A 25,307-nucleotide genomic window follows, 5' to 3' on the forward strand; every position below is an offset into this window, starting at 1 on the left:
ATAAATATTATTTGACTTGAATCACCAAATACTGAAAACAGCTCTCAATGGCTGAAATTACTTTCATTAGAATTTTTCTTAAAAATTAAAAATCCACTTATTATTTTTCCCTTTAAACTTTTGGACATAATATTTAATCCCTGAACCAACAACGGATATTTATTCCCGTGATCTAACTTATGAGGAAATGACATAGAAAATACTTTATTATGCTAAGATACATCACATTTTCCAATTGTTATTTCCATCTTCTGGATTTCCGACCTCGCCAGGAGAAATATAATAAATATAATTAATACTTCAATGACAGCCGAATACTAAACAATATTCATATATTAATATATATTCTGCCCAATGAAACGCCTCGCGATAAAAATATATTGATAATATAAACTTTTCCTATTAATCGTACCTTTTATCAAGAATATCACAACTAATACAATTACGAAAATGAACTAATGGAGTCATATTAACACAGTGATTTTACAATTCCATTTATCCCGGAAAAATGAAGTATTATCAACTATAAACCCCCAAGAATTGGTTCATCCCTGTCTCCAACGCTGCTATTGGATTCACTGATGCAATCATTAAGATGCTTATACGAGCCACAATCACCATCACCACCCGACCAACTATCACCACAAGCACTAGCATTATCATCGAGATGTCGAACATCGACATCTCCACTAATTTGATCCACAATAGATCCACTACGGATAGTTATTTCATTGGCTGTTGGCAAACTAACCTCTTCCTCATCGGCATTATTGCGTTCACTGTAATCCGGAGTTTTTTCTTTAGCGCCTTCTACGTTTACAGATTCTTTTTTCTTCAGTTGATGAAAATGTCTGTATTTTTTAACCCGTGAATATGAACTCTGAGACATATTACAATAGTAAAAGAGTAATATTAAAATAATAAATTGCCGCACACGACACTCATGTCTACTGCCACAATCAGACTACTCAACACGCCATCTTACGGGCTGTTGTCATAGAATGTGTGGTATACGGTGATATCCACGCATATTTTCCCCTGAAATAGTATGTTCAGAAGAAATAATGGTACCTTCGGAAGAAGGAGAATCAAAGGACGAAAAATTTAGTGAAGGAACATTCCCCATGAGAATTCAATTTTTGGAATGCTGTTCCATATGGGACCCAAGCCTGGCAAACCATGCCCCTTGTCTGCCTGGCCATGTCTCGGGGCAAGCTTGGTGACCCAAGCCTGGCAAGCCATGCTCTTTACCAGTCTGGCCATACCTCGGGTCAAGCGTGGTTGCCCAAGCCCGGCAAACCGTGCTCTTTGCCAGTCTGGCCATACCACGGGCCAAGCTTAGTGACCCAAGCCTGGCAAGCCATGCTCTTTGCCGGTCTGGCCATGCCTCGGGCCAAGCTTGGTGGCCCAGATCTGGCAAGCCAGTCTCGTGCCAGACCTGGCCCGTTTCGTGGACATTGGCATTTCCTACCTGGGCGTACTCCTCGTCACATCGGGAGGTTATTTGATTATCGCACACCCGCTACGACCGTGAAATTGTCGCACGGAAATTGAACCGATTTCCGATATCGATCAAATCCGGTTGGGAGGGGAAGATTTGAATAATCCCAACGATCAGCAGAAAATTTGTCCCCTTTTTCATCAATAATCCTTTGGTAACTGTATTAGCGAAATTCAGTGGGAATATTTATTCGACGATACAGTCATTAATTCCGTGTAAAATCTGGAATTCGAAGCGAGAAAATATTAGATGCGTTGATTGCTCAACTGATCTCCTTTCTCAACCCCACTACCTCAGGGGAAAGTATATAGGGACCACTCCTACATATTGAACCTTAAAATCAGAACTGACAGCCCTGAAGACGCAAGCTGCAATATTTCTGGAACATCTAGTCGAAATCCTATTTTTTTTTTCTATTTATATAATTTATATTAATGTTAAAGACTGGAATCCCCCCCCCCCCCGAAGAATTCTACTCGGAAGTATTATTTAACCAATTGGAATTTTCGATTTTATTGCTTTTATTCGATATTTCGAGAAATATTGACAATAGATCGAAAAATTGTGAATACAAAAGTATTCCTTATAAAATTACGATCAAAAAAAGTCTGAACATTTTTTAAAATTATAACAATCTCATCGGAGATACTAACGCGTGAAGACGCTCACTCGCTTGCTATTTCGACATCCAAATATCATCTATAAATAATATTCAAATAATTTCCGACATCAAATCAGGTGGAGTTGTAGAAAAATTATTTAAAAATATAACATAGCATAACATACCACCATGCTTCGTCCAATGATCCCCGTCCCGCCCTTCTTCTTATTGCAAATAAATTTAAATGCAAAAACTCTTATTAGTCAAAAAGTACGCGTTCTCACAACAGTTTTTATTAATCCATTTATTAGTATTATTATCGGTAAACAAACTTTGTCTCTCCTGTCATCCAAAAAGGTATACAAGGGGACCGCAGGGCGAACAACACAAAGTTGAGCGCGAGCTTTTGCGCGCTTATCTTTTCAAAACTATCATAAAAATGAACAAAAATGTCACAAATTTTTTTAGGTGGAATTTTATAAAAAATAATTTTGTATCAATTTCTTTTTTGCGGCGAACAACGTTTACCGAGATATTCAGGAAAAACGTTAAAGCCACTACTGTAATTTGTTTGAACAATATACCTGGGGCACATTTGAGGAGGAGATTTTCACATTTCTGTTCGTCACCACTAAAACTGGGGATGAAAACAAAAAACCTTTTATAGGAATTATTCGATCAATATTGAAGTTTTTCCCCTATGACCCCTGGACTAGTCAGCGCAATTCAGAAACCAAATGCGGCGATCGGAAAGTCAGCTCTACCTAGAAAGAATTATAACGGTCAACTGACTCAAGGTCACAAATTTCAAGTATGATAAATTGTAAGTATTACGGTACGGTACATGCGAAGGGCAATCGACGAGCGGTCGAAACGTGTTACGGAAAGGGTAATGCTACGGTGAATTCGATGTTACCATCAAAAGTTTATTTAAAAAATGTGTTACCAGAAGCAGTGGAAGAATAAGCTCTGAAGATGTTATAGATTTGATATCATATGTAACGAATTTTATATAATAGATCTGTCGTGTGACAGATATAGTCTAATGAAAATCAAAAGTAGAATTTCTTTTAAAAAACTAAGGCATTTCGATTTTAATTCAAATTCTGCTGACTTTCATCCAATAATAGGGGTCGGCCGGATAAAACGAAGAGCAATGCAAAATGGCGCTCTAGGGCAAAATGGATCTGTAGGATACGAACGAACATCAGCTTATTAATGATTGTACTATTCAAACTGTCATCATATAGTCAACATTTTCCATCAGATTTAGTTGTTGAGTGCAGAAAACGGAACAAATCAGAGAGAAATATGAATGAGGATTATTTACATGGAAAGTTCTTATACGCAAAAGAGTCTGAAGTGAAACGAATACTGTAGAAAAAAAAAACAATTTTGGTAAACAATGCTGAAATTTTTTAAACAATTAATTAGTATTAGAATTTACATTTCGAATGTTTATGAAAAATTAATTTACAGATGGAATGAATAGGTCTTTGTACGATTAGTATTTCTTTTATTCTGGTCTTTCACTTGAAATTGGAAAACATTTTTATGAGAGAAAAATTGTAGGAAATTTGGGGGTGAGTGGGACCATTGTTGATGAGAGACATCAGGTCCAGGGTGTTGTTTCCCTTTAATTTAAATCCCTTGAATCTAATTAGTTCCTCTAAGGAATCGGTAAAGATCGAATGTGTCTTCCGAGCACAATTATTTGACTTAAATAATAAAGTAGAGAAATAGTTACAATCATTTACAGAATTATTATTTCCAATAAGTTTAAATAAATTCTCTATCTCCAGTTCCCAAACGCCACGTTTTGCGTCAATATCTCCCAAAATGGTTCCCTAGTTCTCCGCCACATCGCAAAATAATACTGGAACAATATTTTTTCATCCGATTTTCTCTCCCCCCATTGTCATTGAGCGTCTGCAAACTTTTGCAGAATCTTGTCTAGACCCCTGTCTGACCTACTCCCCTCCTATTTCTCCTTACCAAGTCGTTGGCCACGAGATTAAGTAGAGGGCTCCATAGCCGATTCTCACTCAATTCCCTGGAGAAAGATACATATACACTAGTGTCTTGTAGCGTGTAACCAGGTCGACCACGCTCACCTTCTATATCTAAAACCGAGCAATCCTAGGAGGATACGAAACGGTGAGATATACACTACAGAAGAGAAGAGCGTCCACCTTCGCCCTAGGAATCCGCATACCTCCCCGATGAGTTCACTGTGAAGTTGAGCTGAAGAGACTGTGATAAAGGTGAACAGTGACGGAAGGGTGGGGATCGGGCGGTCGGAGTGGTAGAGGTGTGGAGGGGGGGGGGTGAGGTTGGTCGGAGCTGTTTGAATGTCGGCTGAGGGAGACAGAAAATAAAGTTGAACTACGCGTGCGTTGCGGAATCGACGTCTTCTCCGCAACTTCGGCACTACTCGACTTTATCGACCGAGTTGTTTTTTTTTCTAATGAAAAATTTCATTTACTTGAGAAATTTCGGCGGACAAGTGGACTCTGCGGTTGAACAGAATTGAACAATTGTGGACTGGTGTGGAGATGAGAAACTTGTTTGGCTGACATTTCGGTTTATAGAAAGTTGACTCTTCACTGGTAGAGAATTAATTATAAAATTTTATGTGGAAATTATAAGAAATAGTGTATTTTACTTAGATGAGACTTACAGTTGGATAATATAACATTTTTAGTTGTATTGGGATATGGGTAAAAGTAGATAAATAAATGTAGCAACACAATCAATTACTTAACTTTATGACTTTATTATTGACACGAGGAAGGCACGACGACGTTTATGACCCCAGAGGACAAAGATTCCTTTGAATACCACATGTGGTAAGGGTTGCAACGCTCTCAAGTTCGGAGCACAATAGATCACAAATTATTCCTTTTCTGGAGACTCTTTCAAACACATCATAGATCTTGTCGAGTGATTTTTGAAGATAAACAGAAGAGCTGTGGCCTAATTTTCCAACAGACAGTTTTCGAGATATTTGCGAAAACCGGTTCAGAACACAATGAAAATTTATGAAAAATGGCTGGGCCAATGGGGCTGAAATGTGGCACAGACTTAGTCCTTATAACTTTAGAACAACTTTAAATTTCTATACCATATGTTTGTTGAGGGCACAGTTGAGTAGGGTGGATCCGGAGATTTCCGGGAAACTGGTTGATCGTGTAAAGAATTTAACTCGCGGAAATTATCACACACAACGATTTGTTAATTTATTAAAACGCGTGGTCAATTTCAATGCGGGTTATTACAGTCTTTACAAGTTGATTAGTTGATGTACGGTTAAATTATGTTGATGTACAATTTAGTTGATTTCATGGTGAGTTTCGATAGCTTGTTCCTTTAAATTTCTAAAATAGTGATCCAAGTTGACCATGCGCACATACACATCCTCCTCAAGTTTTGTATTCTTACGTTTCAGACCATTCTACATAATTTCCAAGCAAAAGTAGAAATCCGGCGATTAAAAAGTTTTCGACTGAAAGCAAAAATGATTTTTTTCTCAACATGGTCATCAAAAATGAAATATACTTGAATTGCGTATAAAATATATTTGATTCAAGTATATTTTTTGCCGCGTACAAAATAAGTTCAAGGCGCACAATCTTCTTCGCTACTCGTATGTTCTCTGGATTTACTGGCGGAAGTAGCGTAGGAATATCCAAGTAATTTCGCTATTGTTATTCCAGTGAAAGACTTTTCAAGTTTTGTAGTCAACCATCAGAACTTTCATTCAACCCCCATTTAGCCCAAGTTTCCAAACATTTTCTGACAATTTTATTATTCAAATTTTGCAGATCTGAATTAAGAAAATCCGACAACAACACGAAGTTAGCGTTTTAAAAATATTCATAAAATAATAATAAACTTGAAATTTTTTTCAAGTACAAACATATTTATTAACAGTTTATAGTCCGTCACTTTCTCATAAAACTTTTTTTTAACGGAACAAATTCTTCGCATCCATCATTATTCCTAAAAATCACTTATCGAGTAGAATTTACGTTATTTCATTTATTTATCACACTCGCAGCCCACGGAAAAAAGTCTCCCTTCAAGTATTACCTTCGTCACTGTAGTTTCGAAATTTTAAAAGCTCAACTTTATCATACGCTTCCAAATTATTTCTCATATTCATCAATTCTTCGCCGAAGAAAGATCGCACTTCCTCGATTCTTCATAAATTCTCTCGCCCCTTCATTTGCATTCATGATCCCGCCTAATGTTACTTTTTGCATAAACCGAGCATATTTCAACTATTGGAGATTGAAAATTGAAAGGATACTTAAATATTCGTTCAATTTTCTTAAACGCGCAGTAAAATCATATTTGTTTTTTATCGGAGGTTCTTACCTTTTAAGGGCAGGACACATGTGGTTCACAGAAGGAGTTGAGGAGGATCGTTGACATAAAATCTTAATTAATTGAATAGTCTTAATATTATTCGAAATATTACCATATGTTTTGGTCAATGTCCATTCTATATACAAACTCCAAACATTTTCGTGTCAATCCTAAGATAAAATTTCACGAAATTAGGAGGAAATAAAAGGAGACAGGTGGAGATAGCAGATTAACATTATTTGGATTATTCACTTTCGAGACTGTCGTAGCAATTCTTCCTGATCACTCGCTTACAATTTTTCCATTGTTCCTTGTCCTTTTGGATATATTTGCGTCCAAATAGTAACCCAGATAGAAATAAGAGTTGGGTTTGGAAAGTTGAATTCATTCGGTCTAGATATACCGAGAGAAAAATATCATTTTGTCAATCATATTTGTTTTGGACAAACAAATGCCCGAAATTCCCATTCGAAAATCAGTTTCAAAGTCTTGTCAGAAGAATATTTAGTTGGCGAAGTAATTAATATATTTTTCACAGGATCGGTCTCTTCCCAATATATACAATGTAACTATTAGGACGTATCGTTTGTTAAATATAAGCCTGAATGAAAAAAAACCTGCATCCCATATAAATAGCAATCTGTGGGCGCTCCCCATAAGCAGCATTTGAACTGAATAAGTTAAGTGAACATTAGTTTTACAAGTCAGCCTTATTTTAAGCAAATATTCATACATTAAATTTCATATTGACCGTGTGAAATTTGTTTAGAGCAATCAAATTATTGAAGGATAGATCTTCTATATTTCTTTTCATTCTTATTAATAAAATTCCATATTATTAAATACGGGACATCATGAAATGATCATTGGTAGTCGGAATTTTAACTAAAACCGAGCTATGTGTGAGTTAGCTGGTGTGAAAATATTTAAGATGAAGTTTTAGATCTTCGTTTTATTTGTCTAAAACGTTCAGGTCATAATTAGAAATAAGTTTTGGTAGGACTTATGGCACCATTAATGTAGAACAAAAAAGATTCAGGATAACCGAGGCTATCACTGTATTCTTGTAATAACCTCATCAATAGTCTACGCTGCAAGTTTATGCGTAGGTTCCCTCTGTACCTGCAGATAAGGTCACACGGATCTGTTATTAGTTAAATCAACCGCATGGTTTTCAAGCCTCACCAGTTCACCTATCGGCATTCTATCCTTGCTACCCTGCGCCTAGTTTGACTGGCCCAAGGGAATCTTGCACCAGGCTGTATTCAAGTTTCAATTTCTACCTGGGAATTGTGCTCACCACATTCCCTGGATGAGGCTGTGTTCCATGTTGGGCAATCGTAGCATTTACCTGAATATTTTTCTGATAGTTGATGCTAAGATAGAATATTATCAAAGGTAACAACCAAATTTCTATTTATCATCTCCTCCAAGAGCTGTAATGAACCCAGTACGACAGGACTGAGGATATCATCAGCGAGGAAACTTCTCAGGAGACTTCTACCTAATACAGTCTCAACACCAACTGAATAAAAAAGAAACACAACAGGACCTTGCGAATGGAGAGAGCCGGAATGGAATAAGAGAAGGTGAATTATGATGGCTGTCATCTACAACGCAGACGGGTAGAGCCAACCAATTCACATCCCAGTCATATGGTTCTCTGTTGTCACCGGACGTGACTCCATTGTCCAATACATAACTCCTTCTGTCACTTGGGGGTATAAGGTTTTGAGGATTGAGAACAATACAAGAAGTTGGAACTTCTTTTCAAATGATCAAGAGAGCCATCAGGACCATTCATCATTCAGGGTGATAACGTCATTACACATTGGTGACAAAGATGAAAGAGAGAGAGAGAGAGAAAGACATAAAAAATGGTGGAAAAAATTGTGAGGACTTGGGGGAGGGGTAAATGTTGAGAACAAAGAGGTTTCTTGGTTTCTCTACACAGGTGACACGTGCTCGAGTATTGACGAAGGGTAAAGCGAGACACTGTCACGAATTTCAATAACCAGCTACAATTATTTTTCATTCCTTCATCGATTACAGCGTGGAATGAATAATTAACGATTTATCTTCGCGGTGAGAAGTTTCTGGAAGTTAATTCTTCCAGCTACATAGTCTCATGCTCTTCGGTTGAGGCAGTTATGAAGTAGATTAATGGGATTTCTTACTCAATTTTTTATGATAATGACTTTACCAGGAAAAATTTTGTCGGATATTTGTAAAATTGTAATAATTTTTGTGGTGTCGGAAATTCATTGAAATTTCCGAAGATGTTGGCAGTGAGAATTTACGATTTTGTCGAAAAATAAAACAGTAATGGCCTTTCGGACTAATGTAAACATGTGATACCTGTACTTTTATACATTTGTATAATTTCTGTTTTATTGCGAACAGATCTCGCCATTCTATCAGTTTATTCATTTTTTCCTTATCGAAAAAATGTTCACACAGACAGATGTTCATACGTTCATTCGGTCTATATCCACATACCTTTCAATAACTCATCTCCTGTCGCCTACATCTTTCACATTTCAGACCATTCTCCATCGTTTCCAAGCAACATTAACATTTTTTTGTGGTCCGAACTCGATGATTGCAATTTTTCCCTTCGGATGCAATAAAAAACGTCGTCAAATTCGTTATTAAATTTTCAGATATAAAAAAATCTGACAGCCTGTTATTACCCCTCTCACTCAATGAATTGCGGGGCCAGTGACCTCTCGGTTTAAGTTGAAAACCGAGTAAAGGATGTACAGAGGCTTCAGTGGACATTCGCACGGCTGCTGCGTAAAGGGCTTTTGGCATATGTATGTAACGAACGTTGGAAAACGGAAACCATGCTTTATGAAGAATAAATGCCCGTGTGTAGGGGTTGGTCTGTGTGGGTGTGTGTTCGGTGACCGGCTCAAAGGATCACCAGGGCTTGCAACACACGTCATACGCCTCCTTGAATGTCCATTCGGGCTCAATCTCCGGAGGCAAAGAGTGATTTTACCGATTGAAAAAACTCGGGGGACGGAGCTCAGACTTCTGGAGAGAAGTTTTTCTCTTGGGGTTAACCTTTGATAAATGTAAACAAGAACAAGAGACGTCAGTTTTCAGTCTGGTGGTGTGGGATGAAGGTTAAAAATGTCTGGCTCTACCACAGGCATAAAAGAAGTTTAAAGTTTTAAGGATGTGGCTGTAATTTTGGAGTCTCGGGGAGAAGAAAAAATGGAAAAATTATTTAGAGCATTACTCATGTTCGATTGCACAATTATTTATAAAACTGAGGAAGGGTAGGGCTGTAATTTTGGAGAATTGATACGCTCGGCGAAAAAAAATATGTAATGGAAAAATTAACTAGGAAATATCTCATGCTCGATGACGGAATTGTTTACAAAGCTGCCGATCAATTTTTGAATTTCATTATAAATCAACCTGATGTTCAGTAAATATCTCAAAGAAACATAGTAAAATTATTCCTTGATCTGTTTTTTTTACGAATTTCTTGAAGAAATATAGAACTGGTTGAGTCTTCACAACTACTTATTTCGCTTGTGTAATGTCTCGTCGATTTTTTGACGGCCCTTTCTGCCCTTTTTATCGGCTAATTGACCCTATCAATCCCCGGGCGCATGCGGCTGTGGATTCTACACTACCCTGCATTCACACTTCTATAGAACATAGGAGGGTAGCATAGGAAACCACAGGAAAAACCCATCCCGACACAGCCGACTGACGGCCTCACCGACACTCTCCCGCTCATCGGAGCCTCAAATTTTGAAAATTCGCATCCGCTGGGGTTTGAACTTACAACCTTCCGCACACCAGGCTCACGCCTAGCCGCTTTGGCCACCGTCTACATTCGAGTAAATTTCAGAAATTCATCTCGACTTTCCGAACATACTCCATGACTCGTCTTGGTGCACTGGCAGAAAAGAGTATGTCATTGCGACCGAAAAAACATGCCTCTAATCTCGTTTCGCTCGATTAAAAACGCGGTTTTCTTCGCGACTGCTATAAAATAATATCATAGATCCGGTCAAAAAAAATTTGGCGCCTAAACATGAAAAATACTATTTCCTGGTACCTATTTTGAGGCTTCATTCAGCCTATTCTTGGACAATAAGACGGTGTTTTTGCATCCTTAAATTAGTGCTTCCATTACTGAAATTTTAAAACTAAATTCCGTTTCATTCGTTGAACGGTTCCACAGTCATTCAAATTTAGTAACAAACTGCTTTTGATGATATATTTTTTCATTTATAATTATACCCTGTCGCGGAACTATTCCTCATATCTCTATACGCTTCTCTTCTCAATACAGAATTCAACATGAAATTCAAACAAATAAAACATAATAATAATAATTCTTTCTCTCTCTTGTTTCAGGTGAGTGATCATAGCGATTGGGTCGTTAAGCAGGAGGGTCGCTATGACCTGATGATTGGGTGCGATGGGCGAAAGACAGATACAATTACAACTTGGGGGCATCATAAAGTAAGCATCGTCATTTCTTTACTGTCATTTATTGTTCACTGATTACTCAACACTTAACGTCTTCCACTGGTACGTGTGTCATAGCCTATCAAATGTTTACTTCCATTGTAGTATTTGTTTCAAATGCAAATCAAAACTGATTTGCAAATGCAAGTCCTGATCGATCGAAGGTTCCATCTTAGGTAGATACCCACGAGTGTATGAAGAATTTCCACTTTTCTAGAGCAGCAATAGGAAAATATTGATATAATGCATAATGAATAGTGATTGGCCGCAATCTTTCGAATCAATTGTATCTCAATTGAATTAAAAACACGTTTGGGAAGTCGTCGATAACGTCATTGTAAACTGAATTTACGTTGAGGTATTCCATAGTGGAAAATCTCTAACTAAACTGATCATGAATATGTAGCATTGTAGTGCGCATCAGGAATTTCATGAGAACTCAGCGTAGTGAAAATCTTCATCATTATTCACTGCGTAGTTATAAAAACCACCTTTTAAGGTTATGATTTCGGGGATTCCCCCCCCCAAACACTCCACAGTCGACCCCAGCGCCTCTCGCGACTCCCGCGCGTTCCCCAGGAAGTCGTGTTTTTGATACTAATTCCTGTTCATGTCACCAAACAAGACAGGCATAGACCCAAGAGAAGATTACTGGGTCCCCGCTCCAAGATCCCCGTCTCCGACAAGGGTTGGTTGGTCCCATTCATACTCTCACTCTTCGTCAAAGTCGCCATTTTCGATGACCGCATAAGCAGTCGCACACCTCACCCACATGAACTCTCTACAAAATCCGGTGAACGCGCCGAATGACTCCCTAGATGACACAAGAGCTGGTGCCACTAGCGGCTATTGAAGATTCTCAATTATTTCTGCGATGCACACCCTCTTTGGTGCATATATCGGACAGTCCATGATGAGTTGTTGGACGGTGTCTTCAGCTTGGCCGCAGTTGCAGACTCTTCAGTCGGCATCGGTCTTGAAGATAGGACTGGAACTGTCCGTGGCCCGTGAGGACCTGCGAGATCCAGTAGTGGCAAACGACTCACTTTGCGTCGCGCTGCGCGACGGTATCAGGGAAAGTTGAGAAAACGTTCCTATCGATTCGAACGCTCTCTCACCTTCACTGCCAGAGATTTCCGATCTTCGACAGTGTCGATCACGTGATCTTCGGCATCTAGGCGATGGTTCGCTGTATCTATTTCTACGTCACCTATTCTAACCGGAATGCTTTTCTTGCGATAGTAACTCCACTGGAAAGCCACCGGCCGCCATCACCCCCAGCGATCAGCTTTCCCTCTTCACCTAGATTGTCCTACAATACACGATGAGTCGCCACATCTCGATGATTTCAGAATTATTCTCTTTTGGTGTTACAACAACTATTAAGAAATGACAAACGCTTACGGATTACGTGACTAGTCACATAATTTTTGACCGACTATTTGTCGCCGTGTATACGATGTTAGTTTTGAGTGAAGACGTCACATGGAGAGATAAGTCACAGAAAAATTATTGTGCCGAGCAATTGATCCGAGATGCAAAAGGTAGAACATTGGAATGTGTTTTATTTACACATAAACATTCCTATCAATAGCAAATATTTTGTAAGTAATGATATGGGGCTTCGTCAAATTTACAAAACAGTACTATAAAATTTGAAGATCTGTCCTTTTTCATTTGAGTCTAAATGAAAAATTGATTGAAATCCTTTCAAAATTTCTATCTAGATCAGTTTATTTTATTGTGTCCTCCTTCAATTTTTACACTGCCGTACAGCAATTTTTCGATAATTCATTGTGATTAGTTGACGATGAGCGCCGAATGTAGTCGATTATTGCCGACGTTGGACTCCATCATGGGATCTGGTGCATCAGTCGTTTGGCGTCCATCTTCTCGTCGCTCATTAGACTTTGAATTTTTACGAGGCCGATACAGAAGTTTTTCTGAGTCGAGAACAAGTTTTATCGGAATGACACTATAAAAATTCACTTATTTTTCTCTCCGCGCATTAATAGGATGAGTTTTTTAGGAGCTCTTATTTGCTTCACCAGTGCATTTCGTCCCGTCCTCCCCTAGTCAAAATGAGGTTATTCCTTGATGATGATGGCGCTACGTAAGCGGTCTTCGTTTATAATACCCGAGAAGTATACCATAATCAAGAAACTCGCACATCATCTACCGGTTTCTGCTCTTTGCACGCACATGTGATATAAATTTTTTTCCACAATTTCAAAATTTGTCGAGATGTCAAATAAAAAATTTCACCTGTATCTCGAAAACCTACTGAACTTGGAAAAACAGATGAGATTTTCTTTTTCTCAGAAACAGGTATCTCAACATTCCGTCTTAAGTACCGATTATGAAGATAATCCAGCGATTAATAAAAGGTAATTGAAAAGGCTATTTCCACGAACTTGGAAATTTCTTACCGTAAAGGAGGATAACGGAATGAAGGTTTCCCCTTCATTTAATCAAACATTTTTTTTTCTATCATGTTTCAGAACTTGTGGAGAAGTAATATTCAAAGTTAATAATATAGGTGCTGGTTCGTGTCTGGTCGAATGCTAGGCACGGACTTCCTTTCTTCACTCCCGTGTTTTCATCAAAATACAGATGAGGCAATTACCCTTTAACCGTTAGTGTCTCTCATTCCTCCAATTTTAATTCGTGTCACTCAAATTTTGGGCTTTTCAGCCGGGCTCTCTTGCCATAATGATGGCAGTGAGTTTATTGAGTGGGTGAGGAAGGTAATTCAAGAGTTTTTAGTAATATCCTGGCAAAGAGGGAGAAGGTGAGGCGGCTGCTGAACAGCTGCGGAGGTTTTTCTTTGAAGTTTAATGAAACGCTGAATTTCGGCGGCGGAGGAAGATTCCTAAAATTATTCGATTAATGAAGTAGAAAAATGATTAATTTCTTGAAGAAAATAAATAAGTATTGAGATTCATACCGGCTGAATGACATGTGAAATTAGGATTTGAATTCGGTTGGTGAGACAACCGTACTAGAGAGAGAACACAAGCAATATCACGTGACTGAAAATGTAACGTCAAAAGGGGGCACTTTTGCACAATCGTATAATAATCAATAGTAATACCCCAAGACCTTCAAAATTTTTGGATATTTCTCGAGAGTTTCGTGACGTAGCAACGAGAGGGATAAGTTTTGCAGGTTTAAAGTCCTGAATGCGAAGCACCGGGGTTTTCCTGCCAAACTTATCCCGATTGGTGCTACGCAGGGAAACTGGAGGGAAATATCCGATTAATTTTAAAGGTCGAGGGGTTTTGGCTGGATTATTTTTTGTCATTCCAATTTCAAGCAATTAAATGTGTGGCATTTCACGTCATATGGTATGGTTTTTCACTCGTAGTTGTGGCTTCCAGCGTATATTTTCTGTCTGCACAAAATGCAGAGGATTGTTTCCAAATTGCGACTTTTCTCTTCACCTTATTATTAGGAACATTTTTTTTAATTTTTTGGTCAATAATGTCCAAGAATTCTCCTCCAAATCTGCTCATGTTGAGGTAAAGTCTTTGAATTTGATTTTTTCTAATGACAGTTTTGGGGTTTGAAACACCTACAAATTGTTTATCGGATATTTTCATTGCTTAGGAACAAACAGGGAAATATCCGAAAAATATCCGAAGTCAAACCCTTTTATTTGTACCACGTGACGGGAAATGCCACCATTTGATTGGTTGAAATTGGGATGAGCAAAATAATCGGGAATAATTTCCCGAATATTTTCCAAACCGTAAAAATAGGTCTTGTCATAATAGCAAATGACAGCTTGTTGTAAATGGGTCTCTTTCCAATATATGCAATATAATTATGGGGATGTATCGTTAGCTAAATACAAGAATGAACGAAAAAAAGTGCATTCCATATCGTAAGCATTCTATGTGTCCTCCCCGCAAGCCGTATTGACACTGAATAAGGAAGGTGAACACTAGTTTCACAAGTCAGCCTTATTTGAAGCGAATATAGGTAGGATCAAAGGTTGGAGTATTTTATAAATTATTAAATAACAATTAACTTTATTAAAACTTATACAGAAAAATATAAAAGAACACGCGAAAATGAATTTATGATCTGCTCTGTGCTACTCCTTCGAAATCTCGCGACAAACTAACTTCTCCACCGATCTCTCTTCCAAAAAGTCCAGTTATTTCTATTCTTTATTTCCCTCTTTTAAAACTAATCACACAACGGTCTCACCTGTAAAACTAAGGCAATCTTTGTCCTAAACAATGAGCGCATTGGCACTCAGGACCACACTCCTGCTCTCCTGACCCTATTCACGCTTTAATGTGTTCCACATGATGTGACATAAATATTCGTCGATATTCGACACTTAAAATTTCTAAATACACACTCTTAAAAAACTAAACTAGACCCTCTCAAACCTTATCGCTCTTTTACCTAGAACTAAAACACAAGGGGTACAAAAACGCTCGTATAAAAAATACGAGAACATAAATAAAAAGAAAGAAATTCTTAGTTACTACATATATGTAAGTTCCATCTCATTTGAACCCCGTGATGCCCCCGTGAAAGTTGACTAATTATCGAGCGACAGGTCTTGTATAATTCTTCTCATGTTTATTAACAAAATTTCATATTATTGAATACGGAATGTCATGAATTTTCCACCACGTTTACAAACGAAAGTTTCTATTTTCCCCTGTGATGCGGGGAAGGAAAGCGAACACTTCCCGCCCTCGCGTGGGAACATTGTTTCACGGGTTATTGTTTGATGGATGGACGTCGAGGTCATAGATATATCCACAAAAAAAGTTATCTTTCCGTGTGAGTAGAACAAAAAATTTAGTGTTCGTGGCCTCCACCCACCCCTATGCGTGAGCTGAGTTGAATTGTAAATTGGGAAAAGTTTTTCTTTTAAATCGGCTTCAGTGTTTTACGCAACAGCAATTCACGGTGCGAAAACATTTTTATCCAATAGATATAATTATGAAAATCACCATTCAAGATTGTAGTCTTCCAAATTCGCATCTCACGAATATCCCAAAGTGCCCCCCCCCTTCTCCGGCCTATTCGCGCGTATCCCAGGGAGGAATGTTTTTTGCTTCCGAGTGGAAGTTATTTTGTGTTAATTTTCTTTCACGCCGTCAACCGGGACAGAGTTTCCCGGAGAAGATTACTGGGTCCCTAGTGCAAGACCCCCTTCTCCGACAATGAGGGTTGGTCCCATTCATACTCTCACTATTCGTCGAAGTTGCCATTTCCGATGGCTGAAAAGAAAATTCTCATCGTGACTTTCTCCGTTCAACAACTATTCGACAAACATCGTCTCCCGCTAACACAAAGTCATCCCGTTCCATGTCATAATATTCGCGACAATAATATCTGCGGCGGAATATCCGCAAAAAGAATATTCACCCAGAAAAATTTATCAATGAAACCGGATTTTTAGACGACCATCCACAGTGGGGATTTTGGGATTGACTTTTGCACTAAAATTCTGCTGAAAAAAAATGGGACCTTCTGATTATGCATCGAAATTCAAATAATGGTCATAATTTTAAAAGGGATTTTTAAAAACTTCAAAAAAATCTTACTGAAATTGCCGACATCATTTTGAAATAGAGGAATGCTCTGGTACAAGTAACAAACCATCAGAAAAAAGGGACTAAATACTTTGAATTAAACTTTAGACAATCTCCACACCCCTCATGGTACAAGCAATGCAATCTATTACCAGTGTCAATCGTATTAGAGTAAACCACTACCATCTAGAAGCATCACTACACCGGGTGGGAATTATAAATGACTCGGGCTACTCATGCGGAGCAGAATCGCAAGATTTTGACCACATCCTGTGGTACTCCCCCAAGTTCCAAAGAAACAAATTGTTAACTAGACTAAGAAGCTCTGCCTCCACTCCTCCTGATACAACGAACAAATTTTCAAGTGCAAGACTTCAAGTAATAGAAATAATTATTCAATATTTAAAGGAATTGTTTCGTCTCCAACAACTTTATTTTTATTTATCGTCTAATTGTGTTTAATTATAATTTATTATCCTCCAGAAGAGGGAAAATATTCTAACTTGCCATGCACTTTGGAGAGCGAAAGAAGAAAGCGGACGCGAATAAGTACAATTTTTATCCGCTTTTTCATTCGTCTAATCCGGCAATTGGAGAGAAAAGCACTACCTAGTAGTTTGGACAAAGCTGCTGGTCATCTGCGAAAAATCTTGTTCCCCAGACCTCATCAGCCTTTCAACAATTCTTTTTTTGTCAACCTTAAAATCGCGCGCAAAGACCAATAACCTACGAACCCGTCATTTATGGTGGGAAACCCAAATTTTAATAGCACCCATACGCTGAACACACTTTCAGAAAGATCTGGTCAGCAATTTATGACTTCAAAAATGTCACATTATTGCCGTCCTTCAACTCATACCCTGTCTACTCCCATCAATGAGTTCGAAGGTTCTTCGCCTACCAATCAGAGACAAATAGTCTGTATAGCAAATTTCCTCCTGTTTCTTCGGACACTCTCACGAGGAAAACAAAAAATCAGTCAGTTCGTTTTTGGGAGTGAAGTTTTAAGTTTTTCGTATCCATATGTACGCAAAGGCCGTGTTAAATAAAAAATAGCAAATAGATTTTTCAGCAATCCAGTGTCAGTGTAATGTGATTATTAGTGTCCCTAATCCATTAAGTTTCCTCTCACGCAATTCTTGTTAATCGAATGACAAACCAACACTCGGAGGGACTTCAGAGAAAAAATCACATCTCAAGTGATATTAATTTGGTAGCTCGAGTGTATCAACCCGGAGTTGATACAGGAATGTAAGGGCACAATTCAGTAATAGAGCGACAGTGTAAATAAACCTTATGTACAGATTTCAACACTTGAAATAAGAAAAAAAATCTTGCTGAAGGGTATTTGGATATCGGATATTTAGGTCCGGTACATTTTTGAAGGGACATTTTTTCCAGAATATATTGACGTGTCCCCAATTATCTACCCTCTCCGCGCCATTTTAATTATCAGCCGCTGATAAAATTCAATATGTCAGGGGCTCAAGATGGTGGGTCAATTCTGAAAGATATTTTCATGCTCGCGCGTTCCACTCAACTCTGCGGGTGATCCACCTCCGCATCCTTGCAATTCACGCTGGTCCATTAAGAATAGTATGGGACAGAGCGGAGAGCGAACAACTAGTCGGCGCCCGGTGAGGGGAGTAGGAACAATGCAGAATTGGATGGAAAGCCCTAGGCATCATGTTCAGTGGACAGAAGGGTGAGGTATAGGTATAGAGATGAGATAGAATTGAGTGAAGTCAGGTTAGGTTTGGTTGCTGCACGAGAAGCCAGACGGATTGCGGCAGGCACAGGCGCCCTGGCCGGGCGGGCCAACACAGAGCGACCAGCGAGGACGAGGTGAACCGTTGCGATCGATCCAATTCACCCCCCACCTCCCCTCTACCATGGCATACACAGTCCTTTTGGTCCTCTACCAATTCCTCACTATTTCTCCCTCTTTTACAAGTTGCGGAGCACTACCACACCCAGATAAACTTTACCTACTGTTTTTTTATGAAGGCCTTTTTCGAGATGAAGGACATTTGTTTGAGGGATATTGTTCGAGATTGTTTCGAGGAGTTTCATAAATGTGGTGGATAATTCTGATTTTCTGAAGGGACAGGGAGGAGTGGATAGGTATTTTTTTATCGAATTTTTAACTTTACAGTGAGTAAAACAATGAGTGAATCAAAAATATATTTTTTTCGATAGAGAAATATTTTTTAGAAAGAAATTAATTATTTTTCATTTTATAGTATTTGAGGTATTTTGAAGTAGTAAATTTTTTGAAATAGCTACCAATAAATCGAAGCAAATGAATTTAATTTGTTAAAAATTCCATAATAAAATGTTTTTTTGCCTTTATTGTTACATCCCTGGTAGGAGTTGCCAAACATTGAGAATAGGGTCAAGCGTAGTTGACTCTGAACTGTCAAGCCTGGCATTTCCTACCATGGGTCTAGCTTCAACCGATGGTGATGTCAATCTAGGGCCAACGCTATTTTGATAGGTCACCCCAAGCCCGGTAGAAAGCCTAGTTCAAGCCTGATTCAAGCTTGAAACTTTCTAGTGTTGCTCTGACTTCAGCCAGTGATCATACCAATGGTGTCATAGCGTCGGAAATTCCCCAAGATTAACCAAATTTTCTTAATATATAATCTATCCGAAATTCCGCCGTTTATTTGTTATGTGTTTAGTAGGGCCGCTCACTCTACCGCAGACCCTACGGCCCAAGTAAGACCCGATTATCCGCCCTCGTTTCTTATGACCATACTTCCCCCACTCCATTCATCATTTTATGTGCGAATACTTATTTCGTTTCAGTTAGTTCAAGTTTAGTCTCCAACTTTGCAACAACACGGAACCAATCGGTTTCCATTTCCGCCTTGATCGAAGCGCTGCAAATAGTTCCGTCATTGTATTCAGCAGTGAAGTTCCTTCGATTTCTTAAATCCACAACTTATAAATTCAGAACAATTGTGAAAGTGTGTTTTTTATGTTTTAAGAATAAAGATAAAGATATCACGTATTACGAAATATGATCGAGTATTCATTTTATTAAACGCGTGATCCAACCGTTTGATTCTTCATCCAATAACAAACACCAACGGTTCGAGCAAAATTAATGTATTTCGACCGGTCAGTAATTTTTACCGAGCAGTCGATACATTTTCACCACGATTACCAAACATTACTATAACTTATCCGGACTATTTCTCTCCCCCTTCTTTGAAAGTTGCGGTGAAATACCTTGAAGAGCAGAAAAAATCAAAGCAATTGATATTGATGTTTCACTGGGTCTCTGTCCCACATCAAAGCTCGTTATACATCATTTAGTTTTCTCATATTCAACTGATTTCTTGTCTGTTTGACCTACGGGCACATTCGGAGATGAACCGCCCGGTGTAAAGGCAGAAGCAGCTGCTCCCTGCGGAGCGCCAGAGCGTATACACCCGCTGGGCAAAGAGAAGACGATGTGGTGACGCTGGCAGGCGGCGTCCGGGGGGGGGGGGAAGAGATGCTTAAATGTCCCGAGGGTGTGTCAAACGACTTGGTGCATTCATCCAGCGGTACCTAGTGAAGATGATGGGGAGAAAAAGAGACGGAGATTGTGTTTAGCGGCGTGTTTATAACCGATAGAGCTCTGCCAATGAGTCATACGACACTCGGTCGCACAAGAGGCTTTTCCCCTACGTCGCGGGTATTCGGGTGTGTACACATATGTTGGAAAAATCTTTGAGGATATTGTGCCAGCCGTTGTCAAGGTGGTGGTTTCAAGTCGGCTCTTTTCTCTCTATTCTGTTATTGCTTCTGAATGGGAGCTTTGTAACCGTCCGTTTTTTGAATTTTTCTGGGAACTGAAATGGTTGTTTTCATAATTATGGACTGCGAATGTTGCGGGGAAGTAATGTAGAATAGCCTGAAACATGGAAATAGAAATTTTTGAGAAGTATGTGTGTATGGTGAACTTGGCCCACTCTTTCAGAAAATCAAAGGAATGAACGAGGGGCCATTCATTCAAAAATTCGATGACACAGTGATTGCTGATTTCGAGATGATTTCAATGATTTCTTGAAATCGTTGATTTCATGTGACTGCCAGGGATTTTTTTCCGGTGATTTCACGATTTCACGATTTTAAATGATTTAACGACGTTTTGTTAATAACTGTACTACTTCGCGTGTGGTCGAAATTACCAGTTCAAACGCGTCCAACGTCGATTTGGGAGATACTGAGAAAATTCGTCGATCGATTTACTCTGAGAATTTCATGAGTCGATCCTGTCGCGTTGTGTGTTTGTTTTTTCCCCCGTAGAAAAAGCGTCCGAAGATGAAAACAAAAGTTGGTTAACACCTCGATGCAAAACACGTTGAATTCATCGAAAATATTCCGTGTATATTTCACCTATTTAATACATTCGAATTTTTTTTGTCTTATCTGCGGACGGTTTTCTATTTATTTTTTGGTGTTATAGTTCATGCGATTTCACTGATTGCATGGCATTTCACTTATTTCATGTGATTTCATTTGGAGTCACCTGAAATCGATGAAATCCCAGAATTTCTCTGATTACAATTAACTTCGACCGATCTCATGAGATTTCATGTGATTTCAAACATGATTTCAGCCCGAAGTGACACAGTGATGTCACGAATGAATGGCCCCTCGGAAATGAACGGCTAAAGTTTGTGGGAAACTTCAGGTCGATTGGTCCAACCGTTTTTCGTAAATTTCCATTTTGTTCTGAACCGGTTTTCACAAATATCTCGAAAACTATGGAACCCATTTCAATTTTTCACTTGTCAAAATATTCATCTCGATGTACCCTATCTCAATCAATCAAAATATATACACCCGTTCTTGTTAAGGTTTTGAGATATTCCAATTTTGTGCAAAATTGTTTGCACGGTCCAATTACCGTGCAAACGTTTGTTTGCATGGTAACGTTGTACCTCATGAACCGCCCAACAGATTTCATTTTTTTTTCAAAATACTCATGTCAGTGGGCACCATACACAGCTACGAAAACATATGCATTGTTTTGCACAAGAATAGCGAGATATTTCCATTTTTCCCCAAAAAACAAATATTTTCCGTACTCTACCCTCAATAATTTGATGAGGAATTCGGATAACAAGTTGAAATTTGGTATGGCATAGCCTTTATGATATCAATCCGTTGGGTGGTTGTTACAAAATTTTTGGTTCAGTTGAAGTTCATGTTACTAATAGATTAAATATATATTTCTAAATCCCCCGGTGCATGTCAGTACCACAGGTAACTCTCGTCACAAATATCTACCCTTTCATATTTGAAATCCAATTGCTGCCGATCCATTCGGAAGTATCCTACTAATCGAATTGGTAGAAATGAAGGAAAACGGAATATTAACGCGTAAAGTATCGGTCACATGACTTGTGTCGAATATCGTCGGTCGTCTGCTTGTTTTCTTCTGAAATCTCATTATTCAGGTGATACGATATTAAATACCATGTTTTCAATTAGTCGCTTTTCTCAACGCAATCCTAAGTTAATCCTCGGCAAATCCTTCTTAATCCCCCATAATAGACTCTATAATATTCGGGTGAATGTATAAACCCCATTCACTTGATCTCAGAGATGAGCCCATGAAATTTTGAAACGGTGGTTATGCTGCGACCACAGTTGAGTGGAAGTGCGCTGCGGGATTCAACCTCTATGGTTTTACCTTGTAAATTCAATCATATCGCAGTACATTCTCTGGATCACGAGACTTGTATACAAGTGTCTCGTGACCAGTTTGGTCCGACGTCGCCTGCGCTCTTCCGTAGTTAGTTTTGCTTCCAAATGGAGATTTCCTAATCGTTCCATTTTCACATTTTCCTAATTTTGTTTTGCTACTTTACTAAAAATACAAAATTTGAGGACCATGACCGTGTATGTACGCATGGTCAACTTGGCCCGCTATTATAGAAAATTGAAGGAATAAACGGTTAAAATTATTCCAAGAAATGCCAAATTTCATTAAAGAACAGGTTTTACTAAAAACTAAGTCTGTGTCCAGCCATTTTTCATAAATTTCCATTTCGTTCTGAACCGGTTTTCGCAAATATCTCGAAAACTGTCTGTTAGAAAATTAGAACACTGCTCTTCTGTTTATCTTGAAAAATCACTCAACAAGGTTTATGATGTGTTTGAAAGAACCCCCAGAAAAGGACTAATTTATGATCTGTTGTGCTCTGAAGTTGAGAGCATTGTAATCCTTACCATATGTTCTATTCAAAGAAAACTCTGTCCTCTGGAGTCATAAACGTTCTCTTGTTTTTTCCCTTAGTAAAGGTTTTTCAAATAGTAAGAATTGAATCTCTGGACACCGGTCCTCTAGGTCAGTCGTGCCTTCCTCGTGCCTGTAATAAAGAGGTCTAGTTAAAGTAATTGATTGTGGTGCTACATTTATTTGTATACTAAATATTATACTCTATCTCAATGAATCAAAATATGTATCTTTGCTCTTACTGAGCCTTCGAGATATTCCAATTTTTCTGTTGTCAAAAAAGTTGGTTAGCACGGTAACGTTACGAAAATTTATTCATCAACATGAGATTTGGCAGCCATTTTCCCTTTGGCAATGAAATGGTTGGTATTGAAAAAGTTTTGAATGGATTGATTAGTTCATGAGATATTTCAATTCTTCAGTTTTTTTTTTCAAATAATTTGTTGGCAGATTGCAGTTGGCCAACATTGTCGTATCAACGTGGGTTTTTTATTTTTTTTCAATTTAAGTGTGCCCGCACGCAGTGGTATCGATGAGACACCCTTTTCTCCTCTTGCAGGTATAGCCGCAGGTCACGTCGATAGGTCGCGAGTATTAAGGCCATGCGATGTGCCGGTTGTGACGCACGGCCTTTACACAGAGGTTGATACCAAATGTCCAGTGATGGTGAAATTCTTTTTCTTCTTTCTTTATACAGAAATAAAAAAATGTATTCCGATCCTTTTAATAAAATAATGATTAAAAGTGAGTGAAATGACATAAAATTAAGGATGTTATAAACTACAAATTTATGCATTATTGTTTATATTATTTCTATATTATTAGGTGTCAAATGAGCCAATGACTGACTCGTGCGCTTCCGGCAATTCATCTCGAATTTTTTTATTATTAGAATTTAGGAAAACTATCTGTCAAATTTTTTAAATATTTTTAGAGAGAACTCACGCAGAGGAAAGTCGGATAATTTCTGTGTAGAAACCCTTCGAGGAAACTTCTAATTTTGTACTAAAAGTGTGCCAACACCTGACGACTTCCATTTAGGCACTGGAAAGTTTTATCATGAGATCTCCGTGGAGGGTAAATGCTCTCCTCTGTGAAAATTCGCGTTTTTCCTGAATTATTTATTCATAAATTCATTTTTTATTATTTGAATGAATGCACTATAGTATTAACAATGACAAGGAATTTAATTATCATGATTATAAGGAATATCATTGGTTTATTCTGCAACGTCATCACTAAATCCTTTCACCAACTTAAGGTTGTTACATCGAGAGCGGCAGTGACAAAATTTCTCAGGTTGACCGCAAGGATCCCGCTGCACTGAGCGCTTCAGTTAAACCGCAAACTTTTACCAAAGTACAGTCCAACGCGCTTTACGCACACACGAGTAGACTGAGCATCGATACGTGCCCACACAGCTAACGCTGAACAACGTCGATCGTGGCAACCATGCGTAGTCTCTCTCTAGCAGAAGCTCTTTCTTTTTTCGTGACGTATATTATAACCTAAAAGATCTCACACTTGAGATGGTTGAGTTGTTTTAAAATAATTAGAAAAATGTCAAGTAGATTCACACCCAGGGGACGATTTATCAAGACCATTGAATAAAAGGAAAGAATTTTTTTTTCTAATATGACACGTGCAAAAGAAACAAAAAAAACCGGAAAAGATTGATCCGAAGAGAAATGCTGTTGAAGGAGAGAAAAAAACAGAATGTTTGCCCTGGAAGGAGAATTGTGGACTTTTCAGTGCTTGGTGAACATCTATAGCGCACTAACTGTAATGAAATACTTTAATTGAAAAATGTGGAGATTGAAAAAGTGAGTCTTGGCAAAATCTTTTAACTAAAAGCGCGACGAGCCGTAGCGGCGTTGTTGCCGCATCAAAAGTATGAATTTACTTGTTCCGACCTCTTTGGAAGAAAACCCAACTTTCTCAAGTTATCGCTCAGGTATAAGATGGTTAATTGATTCCTTTTTTTATATAAATTGGTTGACACTAGTTCCGCAATGCATATTTTTTTCATAGAAATACGTCGAGTAGTTAATCAAACAAAAAATAAAAATCGTTAAATTGCTCTTACCGACATGTTAACAAAATATATATCTATATCTGTCAGAAATGAGGTGGTAAATTAAAATTAGTCTAGGGAGCTCTTTGAAGATTATAATCAGGGCTATGTGCGAAAAAATTTTCGCATGTAATACCACAAGAGCTCCGAAATTATCGGATATTTCCCGATAGGTTCGTTGCAAACAAATGAACGTGTCAAGTTTTCCAGTTTAAAAATCACGAGCGCGAAGCGCAAGTGATTTTTCTGGAAAACTTGACAAGCTTATTTGTTTGCAGGGAACCTTGAGGGAAATATCAGATAATTTCGAAGTTCGAGTGGTATTCGGGGGATTATTTTTTCCATCCAAATGTTGGCCGATAGAATTGCACCATGAGACATAATTTGCAACGAATTGCCATCCAATCTGTCAGATACAATTGAGGGTTACTTCATCATTTGTTTTTTTTTTATATAGG

At 38.3% G+C, this 25,307-nt stretch overlaps 1 protein-coding gene and 1 long non-coding RNA gene across 2 annotated transcripts in view; one reads left to right on the forward strand and one right to left on the reverse strand.

Moving 5' to 3' along the window:
• The window catches only part of LOC135161538 (ubiquitin-like protein 3), a 171,371-nt gene that overhangs the window by 56,227 nt on the left and 89,837 nt on the right, over positions 1–25,307 (forward strand). The window contains exon 2 of the mRNA XM_064119216.1: positions 10,857–10,964. Coding sequence (XP_063975286.1) covers positions 10,857–10,964 — 108 coding nt within the window. The remainder of the gene's footprint in view (positions 1–10,856; positions 10,965–25,307) is intronic.
• Positions 18,801–24,415, reverse strand: LOC135161580 (uncharacterized). Its single transcript, XR_010298827.1, has 3 exons — positions 23,721–24,415; positions 22,769–23,462; positions 18,801–20,441 (listed from the first exon to the last, which is right to left on the reverse strand). It is a non-coding gene; the product is annotated as an uncharacterized LOC135161580 (long non-coding RNA).

This window comes from Diachasmimorpha longicaudata, chromosome 1, assembly GCF_034640455.1.
Source record: "Diachasmimorpha longicaudata isolate KC_UGA_2023 chromosome 1, iyDiaLong2, whole genome shotgun sequence".
Taxonomy (NCBI): domain Eukaryota; kingdom Metazoa; phylum Arthropoda; class Insecta; order Hymenoptera; family Braconidae; genus Diachasmimorpha; species Diachasmimorpha longicaudata.